Source organism: Rhinoderma darwinii, chromosome 7 (assembly GCF_050947455.1).
Source record: "Rhinoderma darwinii isolate aRhiDar2 chromosome 7, aRhiDar2.hap1, whole genome shotgun sequence".
NCBI classification, from domain to species: Eukaryota; Metazoa; Chordata; class Amphibia; order Anura; family Rhinodermatidae; genus Rhinoderma; species Rhinoderma darwinii.
The window spans coordinates 64,528,081-64,546,968 of NC_134693.1; the positions used below are offsets into that span (position 1 = coordinate 64,528,081).

Here is an 18,888-nt window from a genome sequence, read left to right on the forward strand (position 1 = left end):
CGTGATAGTGGTAGCACCACAATGACCCACACAGGCAAGTATCTATGTGTGGTCAGATTACTAAAGATTCATTGAAAGGCTCAGAGTGTTCCATGACGTTTATCGTGGCCTGGCCATAGCCCCAATTGACCAACACACCTTTAATTCACAGACTTCACAGCAAAGAAATCACAGCAAGCTCCTTACTTCCCAAGTAGTTATATCAGACCACTCAGTAGTCACAGAGGCTCACCCTACTCATTCAGTAGACACAGTAACCTCACCCCTAATTCCAAATTAGTCACAGCAGCCTCGTCTACTACCCGAGTAGTCATAGCAAAACCCAAAACCCTAGTGATCTTAACAGCCTTCCCCACTTTTCCAGTGATCACAATAGCATGTTACTTTTTCTCCAGTAAACACATCAGCCCTCCTCATCACTCTCGCTATGCTCCCTCTCCTGAAAGAAGGCTACAGAGACCGATGATGGAGGAGGAGCTATTATTATATGTGTTCTTTCTTTGCCCGTTGAGAGCTGTGTCTGGCTGCTTCTGCGGGAAGAGATTGAGCTTGATGCAGTCAGTGATAGCATCCAGCTACATGCACTATGCACCAAGTGGAACACATGGCTGCTAAATGCAGGGAGTAAAGCACAGTTGCCAGGTCTGATTTTATTAGTCGACATGGTGACCTAGTGACTGAGTTAAGAATTGTTAATTGTTTGTGTCTTTACATTTTTATTTTTATTTCTAGAACAGCTGTTTCACTGTTTCAATGTTTCACCACTGAGTTGAGGTCATAATTTATCTACAAACATAATATGTAGGTGCCAAATTACACAAAGAAATATAAAAAAAACAGAAATTAGCTTTCCAAAGATATTCATATTCAAAGTTGTGGAGTCAAACAAAAACGCCTTACCTTGTTTTCTTTTTATCTAAAAGAGAAGAAATTTTAAAATTGTATTATTTTTTTTTATATTTATATAATGAAAACTGCAGCTAGCTCCATCTTAATGTATTTTAGATCTTGTTCAGATTTATTCAGTGTATGAATAATTAAAATAAGTTTTAAAAAAAAATAATTCTAAAAGATTCTCTTAGTTTTGTAAATAATGCGTAAACATTAGCCAACTAAATTAATACTATACAAATAAAAATAGGGTAAATGTATTAAAACTGTTACACAAGAAAAGAACGTGTAACCCATCGCAACTAATCAGAATTCTTCTTTCATTTTCACCTTTGAAAAATGAGTTGGAATCTGATTGGTTTATATGGACCGCTGCTCCACATTTCCATTGCATCAGTTTCATAAATACACTACCCCCCAATGTGTCACCCATATTTAGCTGCAGATAATGCAGCACTTAGTCTTTGGAAACATAAATACAATTACTAGAAATACGTGTGGTGGTCTTAATAAACTAAAGCAAGTTTACAGAGCATCATCATTTTTTGATTTAGAAAAATGAGGGATAAAATGTTTGCCACACATCAATGAACACTTTAAGATGTGATTGAAGGGCTGAAATGTATTGGTGGAAGATAGACTATTATGGCCCCTGATTTCTGACCAAAACGTTATCCGTAAGTAAATAACAATAGATCACTATGGTCTAGACACTGTACACAACAAGGGATTATACCAGTATATGCAACTAAGTCATTATCGACTAAAGACCCATTTACATGGGCCAATGATCAGGTGAACGAGCACTCATGCGAACGCTCCTTCCTATTTATTGCCCCGTGCAAACAGGGCAGCCATCAGCTAAGTAAACCCTCATTTGTTGGAGGATTGGATCCTTTATGTGACCCAAAATATGGCCGCTTGTCGAGAGCACATCTCTTCATGTAAAAAGGGGATGTGCTGCTGACAAGATGCAAATCTATGGGAAAGAACAATCGTATTAACAATCATACCTCCCCATACATTCCGATCGTTGCTCCTTTAAAATGGAGCAAACATGCGCCAATCGACATGCTGCATCGTCTGCACTCGTTCACTGAGCAGAAAAAATGTGCCCATGTAAAAGGGCCCTTTTTAAACCACAAAGTTTCCAGGGCTTGCAAAAGAATTTAAATGATCTGGAACTTATGTTAATACTAAATTTACATATTTAACATTAACATATGTTTAAGGCCTTATTCTCACGAACGTGTTATACGTCCGTGATACGCGCGTGATTTTCCCGCGCGTCGCACGGACCTATGTTAGTGAATGGGGGCGTTTAGACTGTCAGTGATTTTAACGCAGCGTATGTGCGCTGCGTGAAACTCACGACATATCCTATACTTGCCCGTGTTTCACGCAGCACGCACCCATTGAAGTCAATGGGTGCGTGCAAATCGCGAACGGCACACGGAAGCACTTCCGAGTGCCTCGCGTGATGCGCGCTACAGTAGTAAAATAAATTAATGAAAACAGAAAAACTCCTCGTGCTTTTCTGTTTGTAAACATAAAAACAGAGTGTCATAATGATGCCGGCTGCGCGAAAATCACGCAGCCACGCACCATATGCTGATGCCACACGGACCTTTTGCGCGCACAAAACGCAGCATTTTTTGGGGCGCGCAAAATGGACACGTCAGTGTGAATAAAGCCTAAATCAAATATTTGTTTCACATTAAAATATATACCAAATAGATATCAATATCCTTGTACCAGGGGGGAAAAAATGAAAAATAAAGATTATATTAAAAAAAACATGAAAAATAAGAAAAATTCAAATATTGACACTACAATACAGCACAATAAAGAAACATTTGAAATTACAACAATATACCACATTGAAGCTCACTTGCAATACTAAATATGGCTTTGAATACTAAACATGGCTTTTAAAAACTGATAGTGGTTTTGATAATCAAGCAAATTTCAAACAATCTGATAGCAACACTACGCAATTGAAAAATAGAATACAAAAACAAGGTGGAAGAAGTAGTCAAACCAAAAAACAAAATGGGGTAAATGAAATAACTGATTTATCAGCCATCATAAATTTTAACACAATAGAATTATCTAGGGAACATGTATCTTTGCTCAATAGGGGAATAAAGTTTGCACCAAATCGACCATTAGATAAATTTAATACATATGAGAGCATACAATTACAGAAACTATGTTTTAAATATTATTACATTAAAAAAATGGAAAATAGAAAATCAATACACAGCACTTTCAAACAAACAAATTTAAAAAAGATAATAATAACCTAGAGAAGAAATTGGGGAGAAATGGCAGCAAAGGACCTACAAGACCTTGAATTCAACCGTCCGAGATAAAATAATTTAACACGAAAAGAGATACAAGCTCTAAAGGATTTTCTAAGCTAACCAACAAGTAACAATACACCCGGCAGATACTTTTGGACACTAATTAATTTTGAGGAAAAATGTAAAAGAGAATTACGTATTAAAATCTATGAGAAACTATCTAGGAATCCAATTAGTAGTTACGCAACACAACTACAAAAGCTATGTAAAAGGGTCTTAGATAGGGGTATATTAAATAAGCAAGAATTAGAATACATGGTAGGCACTGAAAAACTAACCCCAGTATTTTATTGCATACCCAGGGTGCACAAGGATCCGGTTAACCCACCAGAAAGGCCCATTATATCGAGCATTGGATCCCTGACAGTGAATCTGTGTCAATGTATAGATAATTTTGTTACAACCTGTTACGACCAGCAAGTTTGGGAACCCACTGGGCTACTCTGCTGGATTGGCATAGGGCCACCTCTAAGGGTGTTGTCTAAGCAGCCTCCTTTGGTCTTCAGCTATTAACCCCTCTACAGGGATCTCATCTTCGCTGCGGGAAGACTGCCAGGTCGCTAACTCTTGAGGTGCTCCTGGCAGAGTAGCTGCTGGCCAAAGAGAAGCTAGGCAGAGACAGACAGGTGGTACCTTGGTTGTAGTAGACAGGTGCCGGATTACTGGAAGCACGCAGGTGCCGGATTACAGGAAGCAGGCTGGTGCCAGATTACTGGAAGCACCCAGTGGGCAGGGTGTTACCGACAGGTAACAGACTCATGATACAGGATACCAACAGGTAACAGACTGAGGATACAGGATACAGAACCTTTGCAGGATAACACTAGGTTTGTCCAACTTTGCTCAGGCACTGGGGAAAGGGGCCGGGTCACTTATAAGGACCAGGGTGTGCAGGGATAGGCTGGGAACATTTTTACTGGTGCGCATGCTGGCCCATTAAGAACTGTCACGAGCACGCGTGCACCCTAAGGGCATAGTCCGAGAGAGGAGGCATAGAGCAGAGTGCGCCGGCATTCCTGGGAAGGGAGACGCAAGCAAGGATGCACAGTCCTGTGGCTGCTGGTGGGAGGGGGATGCCGGCGGTCATTACAGTACCCCTCCTTACACCCCGTCCTCTTCAGTCCAGAGTGTAGGAGGAACTTCTTGATGAGTTCTGGGGCATCAATATTCTCTTCAGGTTCCCAAGATCTCTCCTCAGGACCAGAACCCTTCCAATCCACAAGATAAAAGGTCTTCCCTCCTAGTTTTTTGGAGTCCAGAATCTCCTTGACCTTGAAAACATCTGAAGAACCGCTGGCAGCAGTTGCAGAGTTAGAGGACTTGCTGTACCGGTTGAGAACTACTAGTTTCTGGAGATACACATGGAAGTAGTTGGGAATCTTGAGGGTAGGAGGCAGACATAGTTTGTAGGAAACAGGATTGATTTGTTGTAAGACTTCAAAGGGAACGAGAAATCTAGGAGCAAATTTGTAGGAAGGAACCTTTAAGCGAATATTCTTAGAGGACATCCAGACTTTAGCTCCGGGGGGAATTGAGGTGGTGGTCTTCTCTTCCTATCAGCTTATATCTTCATCTGCCCCACTGCCTGCAAGATCGCTGACTTGGTTTGTTGCCAGATCTGGAGAAAGCTTCCTTAGGAAACATTGGCTGCCGAAACTTCGGAGGTAGCGGGCACAAGGAGAGGCACACGAGAATGTTGGCTGTAAGCTATGAAAAACGAAGAAGTAGCAGTGGATTCACTTGTATGATTATTATATGAGAATTCGGCCTACGGAAGGAGATGTACCCAGTTTTCATGTTGAGCTGATATGAAATGGCGGAGATCGTTTTCGAGCACTTGATTAATTAGTTCAACTTGGCCATTGGATTGTCTATGGTACGCAGAACAGAAATCCAGTTTTACGTCTAGAAGTTTACACAGAACTCTCCAGAATTTGGATGTGAACTGGATGCCATGATCAGAGACAATATGGAGAGGCAATCCGTGCAGACGAGAGACATGCTGATTGAAAAGACTTGCCAGGCAAGGAACTGAGGAAAGACCCGACAGAGAAATAAAATGTGCCATCTTGGAGAATTTATTTACAATGATCCAGACAGTGGTGCAGCCAGCAGAGGGGGGAAAATCTGTAATAAAATTCATGGAAATATGCTGCCAGGGACTATCAGGAACCGGCAGAGGTTCGAGTGAGCAATTTTGTTTTGGGCACACTTGGTACATGTGGAAACAAGCTCTTGAACATCCTTGGGTAGCGTGGGCCACCAATTGTGGCGAGAGATGAAGCGAGTTTTAGAAATGCCAGAATGGCCTGCCAACTTGGAGTTGTGACCCTAGGAGAGAATCTTCTTCCTGTCTGCAGGAGGGACATTGGTTTTCCCTGGAGGGATGTCTTTGAACTTCAGAAGAGTAACAGTTATTATGCATGAGGGGACAATAATGGATACTCTTTATGGTCAGTTGTCTCAAACGAGCGGGATAGAGCGTCTGATTTGACGTTTCTGTCCACTGGACGAAAATGAAGTTAAAAATTAAATCTGGCAAAGAAAAGCGACCACCTGGTTTCACATGGATTTAAACATTGTGCCGACTGTAAGTAGGTAAGGTTCTTGTGGACAGTGTAAGCGACAATTGGATGTGCAGAACCTTCCAACAGATGTCTCCACACTTTTAGGACCAACTTGATAGCCAGGAGCTCACAATCTCCAATGGAATAGTTCCTTTTTGCTGTCGAGAAGAGTTTAGAGAAAAAGCCACAGGAGACAGCATTTCCTTTGAGTTTTTTGGGAGGAGTGCTAAAGCAAGAATGGAAGAGGCGTCAACCTCCAACGAGAACTGACGGGAGACTTCTGGATGGTGTAGAACGAAAGCAAAAGTAAAGGACCTTTTAAGCTCTGTGACTGCAGATTCAGCTTCAGGGGTCAAATTCTTTGCATTTGCTCCCTTTTTGGTGAGTGCAGAAATGAGAGTGGTAAGTGAAGAAAAATTAGGAATAAATTGTTTGTAGAAGTTCACAAAACCCAGAAACCTCTGTATAGAATGAAGATCTTGAGGACGTGGCCAATCTAGAACGGACTTTACTTTTTCCGGATCCATCTGGAGTCCATGTTTAAGAACAATATAGCCTAGGAAGCGTAAGGATTTATTTTCAAAGATGCATTTTTCAGATTTGGCGTAGAGATTGTTCCCCCTTAACTGCCACAGGACTTGGCGAACTTGCTTCCGGTGTGTCATCAGATGAGATGAGTAGATCAAGATATCGTCCAGATAAACCACCATGCAGACATACAACAGATCCCGGAATATGTCGTTCACAAATTCCTGGAACACAGCTGGAGCATTACATAATCCGAAGGACATCATGAGATACTCATAGTCACCGTCTCTGGTGTTGAATGCGGTTATCCACTCGTCACCTTTATGAATACGTATCAAGTTATAAGCCACATGGACATCCAGCTTAGTGAAAATCTTGGCTTCATGAATATGGTCAAAGAGCTCAGAGATCAGCGGCAAGGGGTACTTATTTTTGACAGTGATCTTATTCAGACCACGATACTCTATGCAGGGCTATGGAGTCTATGGAGGGATCCATCTTTTTGTCTCTACAAAGAAAAATCCGGCTCCAGCTGGAGAAGTTGACTTCCTTATAAACCCCCTCTCGAGGTTCTCCTTGATATATGCCGACATGGCTTGGATCTCAGGCAGAGAGAGAGGATACAGTATACCCGTCCACGAGGAGATGAAGTCACAGGATAACTCAATAGGACAGTCGTATGGACAATGCGGAGACAAGGTTTCAGCCTTCTTCTTGCTGAACACGTCAGTATAGCAAGCATATTGCGGAGGTAGACCAGGGATCAATTGAGACACTGGAGTTCGGGTAGGATGAACCAGAGGCAGACAGTTGTGTTGACAACGGGGTCCCCACTGAAGAATTCTCCAGAATTCCAGTCAAGAATGGGAGCATGCTTGTGAAGCCAGTGTAGTCCAAGTAAAATTTAATTAATAGCCTCTAGTAGAACACAGAAAGCTATTTGTTCTGAGCATAGAACACCCACTTGTACCTTCAATGGTGCAGTGATGGATAAGATTGGATCTGGCAATGGATGACTATTCACGGAAGTCACCGCTAGAGGTTTCTCTAGAGGAGTCGAAGAAAAGTGGAGATGGTCTACTAAGGCCTGGTGTATGAAGTTCCCGGCCACTGCGGAATCCAGATGGGCTGAGACAGAATGTGATGCTCCACCAGCAAAACTGTGATAGAGAGTTTAGGAGAGGATTTTACAGAAGGCATTGGTTCACCTAGGATAGTCTCTCCTATCAACCCTAGGTACTGGAGCTTCCCGGCTTCTGAGTACACTGACGCACAAAATTACCCTTTCTACCACAGTACATACACAAGTTAGCATCGCGTCTGGGCTGCCGCTCCTGGTTCGATATTCTGACCTGGTTAACCTGCATAGGCTCTTCAGAGGCAGCAGTGGAAGGAGGAAACAGGGGTCTTTGAAAGTTAGGCCCCAGTCTACAGAACTTTCTCTCTTGGAGGGCCACCTCTAAGGGCGTTGTCTAAGCAGCCTTTCCGATCTTCACCATTTAACCCCTCAACAGGGATCTGGTCTTTACTTCAGGGAGACTGCCAGGTCACTACCTCTTGAGGTGGTCCTGGCGGAGTAGCGGCTGGCCAAACAGAAGCTAGTCAGAGAAAGGCAGGTGGTACCTTGGTGGAAGTAGACAGGAGCCGGATTACTGGAAGCAGGCTGGTGCCAGTTTGCTGGGAGCACGCAGGTGCCGGATTACTGTAATTTTTTACAGGGAATGTAGATCATTTACACCTTACATGCACCATATATTTAACAAAGCATTGTAGGGAAGCCTGGAGAGCGGGTATTTGATTGATATTTTATCATACGATTCTTTTGGGGGTTTATATAAAACCATTGCACATTGCTATCTCCAGTGCCTGTATATCAGCGGAGCCACTCATATCATCTATTGCAATATATTAAATAAATTGACTCAGAACTATAGCGGAATTTAAAAAACTCAATAGATATGAATAAGTCTAAACACATCAAACTCATCACTTCCCATGGCACAGACAATAAGCCAGTCCACATACAGTACTTGTCTCTTTTACTTTCCACTTCGGCATCCTTTAAAAAAAAAAAAATGCACATTGTCTCCAGAAGTGGACAGTAACAGGAAACAAATACTTTATGTGAACTGGCTTATCGTCTTTACTACGGGGAGTGGGGAGATTGATGTGAATAAACTGTAATTCATATTTGTGGAGTTTTTAAACTCGCACTAGTTTTATGAATTTACAATTAAGTGACTACATGCTCTGAAACAGTAATAAGCTCCTCCAGTCCTTTTGCCCTGGAAACTGTCTTTATATGACTGTGAGTATATTTTAAATATTTTTATTTACTGCTGCCCAGTACAGTAAAGCTATGTTCACACTGAGTTTTTTTGACAAGTTTTTTGATGCGGAAACCGCGCCGCAAAACTCGTCAAAAACGGCTTTAAAATGCCTCCAATTGATTTCAATGGGAGGCGGAGGCGTCTTTTTCCCGCGAGCGGTAAAACCGTATCGCGGGAGAAAGAAGGGACATGCCCTATCTTCGGGCGTTTACGCCTCTGACCTCCCATTGACATTAATGGGAGGCAGAGAAAGCGTATTTCGCAGCATTTTATGCCCGTGACGGGCAAGAAAACGCCACGAAAAACACAGCGAAAATCGGCGTGCAGGGAGAGGAAAATCTGCCTCAAACTTCCAAACTGAATTTTGAGGCAGAAATTCTGCCTGCAAAAAAACTCAGTGTGATCATAGCCTTAAGAGGTTTTCTGACGTCTATCCGTATTTTGGACATCTGTTTCAGTATCAGTGGATCGGAAACAGATGCAAGAATACATTTTTTATAAACTTATTTTTAAATGACTTTACTGTAAAGAAAAAGGACAGAAATGACTACATTCTTGGGGAATCTAAACTAAAAAAAAAAACAGATGGGCAAAACAATTATAAAAAAGAATGCATTTTTTGTAGAAGTGTAATTTGTTATTTATATGTATAAATAACCAAACATTTCCAAGTAGGAATCTCCAACCTTTAACATAATAAAAATATACAATATTTACCTTTCTTCCGTCGGATAACTATCCAGAAAACCATTGCTAGGCATAATGCACTAAAAGCAGTGGCCAGGCCAATTGTAAATACTGCTTTAGTGTGGTCCTCCTGATGATTCATTAATCCTTCTTGTGCTAGAGAAATAAACACATGTGATTACAGAAACTTAAGAGTTCTGACTAATGTATTATCCATGAACGAATTTTATTAAGAAATGTTCTGAACAATATTAACTGGTAATTATATTGGCATTAAAAATTCGGTTTCACTACTATACAAATCCATATTAATCTTATTGCTGTTACAAAATAGTTTTTTGACTTATCATAAAAGTGATTTTGTTAACATACATTAGATGCAACTGTTGCAAACTATTTAAGTATGTTCACACGATCAGGAGTTGCAAAAGGCTGAAGGATTTTCAAAATATCCGCATTGAACTGCTGGTTGCGGTGTTGTGCCTTCAATGGTGAATACTTCAGCATTCAGCCTGTAATGACAACGATTGCAGTTTCTACATGCAGATTCATGCAGGCGTAGCGAGGGGGGCTACCAAGGCACTTGCCCTATGTGCAGAATGTGGAGTCAGGGCTGCCAGGTGGTACTGTTTTTAGGTGCCCAGGCAAAACAGAGGCCTAAACTCACCTGTGGAGTGCCACCGACCTGTTTTCCACCAGTCGCTGCATGGGAGCTACAAAGTTCACATATAAAATGAAATGGTGTGCAAACCTGGTTCCCAACATGGTACACAAATATATAGGCCCCCAGAAGTTTTCTGTTACCCTCTCTGCACTAAACATATGACATAGGATTAAGAAGTTGCATAAAAGCTGCATAAAGATCTTGTTATTCTCCTTAATTTCAAAATCAATAAATCTCTGTGCTTGAGAAGTATAACACCGTTCCTCAGGTTCCCAACAGATATATGCCATAGGATACAATATGAAGACTGATGACTATAACAGGGGCACTGACCATTTGCCCATAAGGGTACCAGAGATTTCTGATGATGGCCTCGCTCGACATTTAAGAATAAATAAATAAATTGTCTGTTATCTTTTGGTTTAATCAAATAGATAACAGCTGGTATACTTATCTCTCCCCGCTCCTCTTCAGCTCCAGGCACCACTGCACTGGGTCCCGACCTAGTGCAGTGGTGCCAGGAGCAAGGTGGGAACATTTTTTATTTCTTCTGGGGTCTGGAATTTTCTAAATTCAGGGTCTGGTATAAAGTCTGGATTCATTTTGGGGTCTCAAATTATCGTGGGGTCTGGTATAGCAGTACTTTTTATGTGTACAGTACAGCACCACTGAGTGTGAAATATAGCACCACAATGTGTGTTACTGTCCATTTGTAACTAGTCCTGTCTATAGCATCGAAGCAAAACACTGATCCAATCAAAGGATATGTTTTGTATATCACGGGTCAAAAGAACCATGCATCAATTTAAATATAGCACCAATAGAGAAACTACATGCTTAAACCATAGGAATAAATGTAACATGAATTTTATTGGTATACCTTATAAGCCAAATACAAATAATATAAAAAAGACAGTACAAATCACATAAAAGACAATGGTGAGTATACAGGGCAGAAAATCTGGTCGCATAAGAAGGGAAATAATTTTTTTCCCAAACCACCAGACACAGTAATGACGTAAATACCTGAAATCAGCAACTCAAGATAGATGAAGCAATAATATGCATATGGTATAGGATACAGGGTAAATTACCTGACATTCCTGAATGAATAAAAGAGGGATAAACTAATGTTCAAGAGGCAAATGGCCCAGACCAGTGATCATGAATACCCCTATTGAGGGTAGTGCCCCAACGCACATTTCCCCATGGATTTTTCCAGGGGAGAATTAACAATAAATGTCTGATAGATGAGGGTACCAACCCTGGGACCAGCACCTATCTTTGGAACCTTGAGTCACCAGACCCCTGTCTCACCACCGCAACCTGGAAGAGAATGAACAGAGAGGTGGCCTTGCATATGCATATGAATTCGCAAATGCACAGCCGGTGCTCGCCTCAGCTGGTGGGACGAGGGGGGGGGGGGTCGGGTGACATTTGTTCTGGAAATAGGTGCAGGTCTCACTATGGGATTTGCCATAAATGTTTCATATTACCCCTTTAATTTTTTCTATTACAATACATGAGCATTCTTATGTATGCTGGTATATTGTGCATAGAAATATGCGCAGGTACCGGTTATGGCATACCGTGGTTAACAGCTTGGATCTGAGTTTTCACCTAATCCGGAAGTTACGGCAAGTGTGTCACTGTATATTACAGCGTCCTGACGCTGGTGATCATGTTGGCACTGCACACACAATCACATCAACCTAATATTACATCAAGGTACCTGAGGCTCTTGACATACCATTACGTACACTACCGTTCAAAAGTTTGGGGTCACCCAGACAATTTTGTGTTTTCCATGAAAACTCACACTTATGTTTATCAAATGAGTTGCAAAATGACTAGAAAATATAGTCAAGACATTGACAAGGTTAGAAATAATGATTTTTATTTGAAATAATAATTTTCTCCTTCAGACTTTGGTTTCGTCAAAGAATGCTCCATTTGCAGCAATTACAGCATTGCAGACCTTTGGCATTCTAGCTGTTAATTTGCTGAGGTAATCGGGAGAAATTTCACCCCATGCTTCCAGAAGCCCCTAGTTCTTGCATAATTTGGAGGTGTGCTTTGGGTCATTGTCCTATTGTAGGATGAAATTGGCTCCAATCATGCGCTGTCGACAGGGTATGGCATGGCGTTGCAAAATGGAGTGATAGCCTTCCTTATTCAAAATCCCTTTTACCTTGTACAAATCTCCCACTTTACCAGCACCAAAGCAACCACAGACCATCACATTACCTCCACCATGCTTGACAGATGGCGTCAGGCACTCTTCCAGCATCTTTTCAGTTGTTCCGCGTCTCACAAATGTTCTTCTGTGTGATCCAAACACCTCAAACTTCGATTCGTCTGTCTATAACACTTTTTTCCAATCTTCCTCTGTCCAATGTCTGTGTGCTTTTGCCCATATTAATCTTTTCCTTTTATTAGCCAGTCTCAGATATGGCTTTTTCTTTGCCACTCTGCCCTGAAGGCCAGCATCCCGGAGTCGCCTCTTCACTGTAGACGTTGACACTGGCGTTTTGCGGTACTATTTAATAAAGCTGCCAGTTGAGGAACTGTGAGGCGTCTACTTCTCAAACTAGAGACTCTAATGTACTTGTCTTGTTGCTCAGTTGTGCAGCGGGGCCTCCCACTTCTCTTTCTACTCTGGTTAGAGCCTGTTTGTGCTGTCCCCTGAAGGGAGTAGTACACACAGTGGTAGGAAATCTTCAGTTTCTTGGCAATTTCTCGCATGGAATAGCCTTCATTTCTAAGAACAAGAATAGACTGTCGAGTTTCACATGAAAGCTCTCTTTTTCTAGCCATTTTGAGAGTTTAATCGAACCCACAAATGTAATGCTCCAGATTCTCAACTAGCTCAAAGGAAGGTCAGTTTTATAGCTCCTCTAAACAGCAAAACTGTTTACAGCGGTCCTAACATAATTGCACAAGGGTTTTCAAGTGTTTTCTAATCATCCATTAGCCTTCTAACACAGTTAGCAAACACAATGTACCATTAGAACACTGGAGTGATGGTTGCTGGAAATGGGCCTCTATACACCTATGTAGATATTGCATTAAAAACCAGACGTTTGCAGCTAGAATAGTCATTTAGCACATTAACAATGTATAGAGTGCATTTCTGATTAATTTAAAGGACGAGTGTCGCGAAAAAAAAATCTTTTATATCAATTTGCTTTTAGTGTTTTATTAAAAAAAAAAAAATTATTTGTGTGTTTGTGTTTTACTTTTTTTTATTTTGTAACTTTTTCTTGTCTATGGGGGCTGACATTTTGTTTTCCATCTCTCTATGTGTCGATTAACGACACATACAGACATGGAATATGGCACATACAGCCCCATAGTGAATGCGAACGGGACCCGTTCCATCCACTATGCTGTACGCCGTCAATGTGGGAACGGCGCATGCGCCGCTCCCACACAGTCCAAATTGAAGGTCTTCGGCCGAGCGACATCCGGCGCCATTTGCTTGTGGACCGGAAGCCGCGGCCGGACAGTAAGATTACTACTTGCGGTCGAGGCTTCCGAACTTGTGTTCTGAAGCAAGCACTTGGAGCGGAGGGAGCAGACAGAGCGGACGGACCGTAGGGAGCGGCGGCGGCAGGAGCAGGTAAGTTATTTCTGTGTATGTACGTGTTTTAGTGTGTGATTACTACTGTATGTAAACCTACTACACTGTGTGTTCGCTCAAAAAATGGTGACACACAGTGTAGGAGGTTTGAACGTTCAATCCCCTCCTTTCTCCTGGCACTAGCCAGGATAAAGGAGGGGGGATTTTGTGAAAAATCATCACAGCAGGCAAATGTATATGAACATGGTATGGTACAAAAATAGATATAACAGTACGTACACCGATATTTTACCTCTGCACAATGTGCTAGAGCCCCTTACCCATGTCAGGAACCACACTGTCTGGCGTCAACCCCGACGCGCGTTTCGCCTGAAAGCCTTCGTCTGGGGGTAAAACGCGCGTCGGGGTTAACGCCAGACAGTGTGGTTCCTGACATGGGTAAGTGGCTCTAGCACATTGTGCAGAGATAAAATATTGTGTATGTACTGTTTATATCTATTTTTGTACCATACCATGTTCATATACATTTGGCTGCTGTGATGATTTTTCTATGTATAGTTCCAAGTGACATCAGGGGAGCAGGCTTTTTTGGTCTATGTGGCCTTTACTTATGCACATTCAGTGCATTGTGTTACACATTACACAGTCTTGTCTCTTATTGTCTATACAGTGCCATCTTTTGTACTTTTTTGTACCTCATTGTCTGGTTGTCTATCCGCACTGTAGCAATCATCTCTATGCTTTTAATTTGTTTGTTATGTTTATTTATATTTGATTCAATAAATGTATACATTTTTAATTGATCTTTGGTGTGTCAGACTCCGATTTTTAGGTATTTGTTTCATTCAGCGGGTTATCCACCGTTACCACCATGTGTATAATAGGCTTGTACGCCCGTCCCCCCTTAGACATCACATACTAATAAGGGATGTATATTTACAATTTTTATTTTGGTGATTTTCTTGGTGTTCTCCATTTAGGTATAGTAATAACCTGGTACTTTGCTCGGGACTCCAGCACTGCTACCGACATTTGGTCAGTGACTTCAGGGGTTTCCTATAGCTGGAGTTCCCGAGCAGAGCATCAGCTGATGCTCTGCCCAGGGACTCCAGCACTGCTGCCAACGTCACTGTCACTGTCCATATATGGGCAGTGACGTCGGCAGCAGTACTGGAGTACCCGAGCAGAGCATCAGCTGATGTTCCGCTCGGGGACTCCAGCAATAGGAAACTCCTGAACTCACTGTCCATATATGGACAGTGACATCGGCAGCAGTAGTAGCGGATGCTCTGCCTGGGGACTCCCGTACTGCTGCCGACATCACTGTCTATATATGGAAAGTGACAGTGACGTTGGCAGCAATGCTGGAGTCCCTGGGCAGAGCATCAGCTGATGCTCTGCCTGGGGACTCCGGTAATACTGCTGATGTCACTGTCTATATATGGAAAGTGACAGTGACGTTGGCAGCAATGCTGTAGTCCCCGGGCAGAGCATCAGCTGACACTCGGCCTGGGGACTCCCGTACTGCTGCTGAAGTCACTGTCCATATATGGACAGTGACAGTGACGTTGGTTGGCAGCAATGCTGGAGTCCCTGGACAGAGCATCAGCTGATGCTCTGCCTGGAGGCTCCCGTACTGCTGCCGACGTCACTGTCCATATATGGACAGTGAAAGTGATGTTGGCAGCTATACTAGAGTCCCCAGGCAGAGCATCAGCTGATGCTCTGCTCGGGAACTCCAGCTATAGGAAACCGCTGAAGTCACTGATCAAATTTTAGGAGCAGTGCTGGAGTCCTGAGCAAAGCGCTAGCTGATGCTCTGCTTGGGGACTCCCGCAATAGGCAATGTGGCTGCCCCTTACCGTCATGCCATTGATAACACACTGACACGAACAGCACAGGAAGCAAGCCCTCAGTCAGGTGGGGCCATGTCGGCGCGTTATCAATATTAGAAAAGCTACAGGACTTCCGGGGACAATTCACCGTTTAGTACCAAATTTTTAATTAAAGTACATTAGTAAGTGACTTCTTTTTACATAAAAATATGAATGCAAAGAAATGTTTTAAATTATTGGTCCCCGGATAACCCCTTTAAGGGAAATATATTTCTAGTTTTTACAAAAACAGATTAATTCTACTTCTCACGAAAACAGATTAATTCTACTTCTTAAGTAAACAGAAAGTTTAAATTATAGGCATACATTTGTATTGTAGGAAATGCCACCCTACTTAATTTAGAGTAATAATGTCTGAATATCTTTTTCTTAGACAATAGAATACAACATCAGGAAACAGGATACAGATGTCTACAAAGCATACTTGGCTAATATTTCTTTCATCTATTTACTGTTTTTTTATGGCAAGTCAAGAATGGCTTTAGATTTCTCATTTGGCCTTATTCACATGAACAGTGAAAACGGCCATGTGACGGCTGCATAAAAATCAATGTACTGCTGTGGGGCTATTCACACCTGTGAATAAATAGGACATGTTCTAATTTTTCCCGTATTCATGGATCCCTCGATAGACTCAAGTCTATGAGGGATCTGTTAAAACGGATCCTGCACAGCCGATTTGACACACCTTCATGTCAATAAGGCCTTATCTTCTGAAGAATTCTCTCAAATTGGAGAATATATAGGGTCACCTTTATATCTTATAGAGAAAGGCAACTTTATGGCTAAACTGGATACAAAAGATGCCTATTTGAATGTTTAATTTTTTCCGTAATTAAGAAAATATTAAAGAGTTTGCATTCATATGAGGGTTCAGATAAAGCATCTCCAAGTTAGGGCAATGCTCATTATGTCCTGACTCCACATGAGGGGACAGCAAAATAGCTTTGCCAAAAACTTGAGCAGAAAGTCAGGGGAATGGGAATCAAACATTTTTTCAACATAATCGTGAGGTAATGGGGGTGTTTAGACAGATCTAATAGTGACCAAGAACAACAAAGTGCATTGTCTATGTTTCCTCCGCAGGATACATAAACTCTTTCATCTAGAGATATGTCCTTGAACTGATATCTGTATTATTTGTTTGCTCCAGTTGCAATGATACTAAGAGACTTGAACATGATCCAAAAAGACAAGGCGAGAAGTATTGTTGTGTTTCTCTGTTGTCAAGGTTTTTTCTCCTGCTCCATTAATCACTAGCCCTGTCTCTATTCTCATTATTCAAGGTGGATCAAGACCACTAGAGACACAATTGGAAAGCCTGGAAGTTTATAAGGTTAATCTCCTATGTAATATGCCCGGTAAATGAGCACTAATCAAAAATACAGCACGTCGCTCATTTGCTTCATTTTAATAGGGCAATGATCGGAATGTACGGGGACAAACAATTGGTAATACAATCATTCATCTTCATACATTTGCATATTGTCAGCAGCACATCCCCAGTTTACACGGGACATGTGCTGCTGACAAGCGACAATTTTACGGGTCACATAAAAAATCCCATCAGCTGACAAAACTAAAGTTTGCTAATTTTTTGGCTGATCGTTGTCCTGTTTACACAGGGCAACGATCGGGAACGAGCATTCATAAGAGCGCCGGTTTGCTTGATGTAACGGAATCACTAGTTCAGCAATTCCCCAGAGTGCAAGTTATGGAATTGCTCTGTAAGCAATTCCCCAAAGGCAGCTGGAGACTGTCCAGATAAAGCATGCAGGTAATCCGCTACCTCAAGTCTGTCACTACTGTGATCAGCAGAGTCTAAGTCTACTCTATGGTCTTCACCAGAACCCACCGCAAGGCAGGTTGGATTTGGCTGCATAGAACCCAGGTTGCATTAAGAAAATACAGAGTTGGACAAGAGGTGCAATTCAGGCAATACCAGAACGGAAACAAGACAGAAAGAGGGTAAGCAGCAAACAGAGTACACAACAAGGAGAGACTAAGTCCAAATCAGAAAGTAGAAGAATACCAGGAGTTGCAAAGGTCAAAACCAGCCGAGACCAGAATGTCTTAATCAGTGAGCAAAAGGGTTAATCTAAAGACAAAGCCGAGGTCCAGTTCCAAGAACCCAAATAGTCAGATGACACAGGGTGTAGCCAGGAGCTTGATCAGAAACTTGCATACACAAAGAAATTCACACGCCACAATGAAAGAACTGACGAGACATAAATACTCCACCCTAGAATCTGATAGGAAGAAGACAGAGAAATGAAATTGGCTTTGCAACTCAAACCAGATACACCCAGAAGCTAGGCTAGTTGTCATAACAGTCTTAGGCCTGATTTACAACAGCGTGAGCGTTTTACGCATACAAAAAATGTGGCGTTTTGTGTGCGCAAAAGGCACTTAACAGCTCCATGTGTCATCAGCGTATGATGCACGGCTGCGAGATATTCTCGCAGCCGCCATCATTATGACACTCCGTCTGGACGTTTGTAAACAGAAAAGCACGCGGTGCTTTTCTGTTTACATTCAGAGTTTGACAGCTGTTGCGCGAATCACGCTGTTCGCACGGAAGTGCTTCCGTACGGCATGCGTGGTTTTACACACCCATTGACTTCAATGGGTGCGTGATGCGCGAACAGCGCACAAAGATAGGACATGTCGTGAGTTTTTTTCAGCGGACTCACGCTGAGCAAAACTCACGGACTGTCTGCATGCCCCCATAGAGTAATATAGGTGCGTACGACACGCGTGAAAAGCATATGCGTCGCACGCACGTATATCACGCTCGTGTAAACGAGGCCTTAGGCTGAGTTCACACATCGCGGATTTGACACCGATTTTCAGCGCAGATTTTACACTTCTAATGCAAAAGGGTGAGATCTGAGTCAAAACCGCAACAAAACCTGCGTCAAATCCGCAACGTGTGAACTCAGCCTTAAAGAGGCTCTGTCACCAGATTTTGCAACCCCTATCTGCTATTGCAGCAGATCGGCGCTGCAATGTAGATTACAGTAACGTTTTTATTTTTAAAAAACGAGCATTTTTGGCCTTGTTATGACCATTTTCGTATTTATGCAAATGAGGCTTGCAAAAGTACAACTGGGCGTGTTGAAAAGTAAAAGTACAACTGGGCGTGTATTATGTGCGTACATCGGGGCGTGTTTACTACTTTTACTAGCTGGGCGTTCTGATGAGAAGTATCATCCACTTCTCTTCAGAACGCCCAGCTTCTGGCAGTGTAGATCTGTGACGTCACTCACAGGTCCTGCATCGTGTCGGCACCAGAGGCTACAGTTGATTCTGCAGCAGCATCAGCATTTGCAGGTAAGTAGCTACATCGACTTACCTGCAAATGCCGATGCTGCTGC

The 18,888-nt window shown here is 42.2% G+C and overlaps 1 protein-coding gene across 1 annotated transcript in view; it reads right to left on the reverse strand.

Annotated features, from left to right (window-relative positions):
• LOC142657927 (E-selectin-like) overlaps window positions 1-18,888 on the reverse strand; it is a 141,041-nt gene that overhangs the window by 26,987 nt on the left and 95,166 nt on the right. Inside the window, exons 11-12 of the mRNA XM_075833470.1 lie at window positions 9,400-9,525; window positions 901-916 (exon numbers count right to left, since the gene is read on the reverse strand). Coding sequence (XP_075689585.1) covers window positions 901-916; window positions 9,400-9,525 — 142 coding nt within the window. The remainder of the gene's footprint in view (window positions 1-900; window positions 917-9,399; window positions 9,526-18,888) is intronic.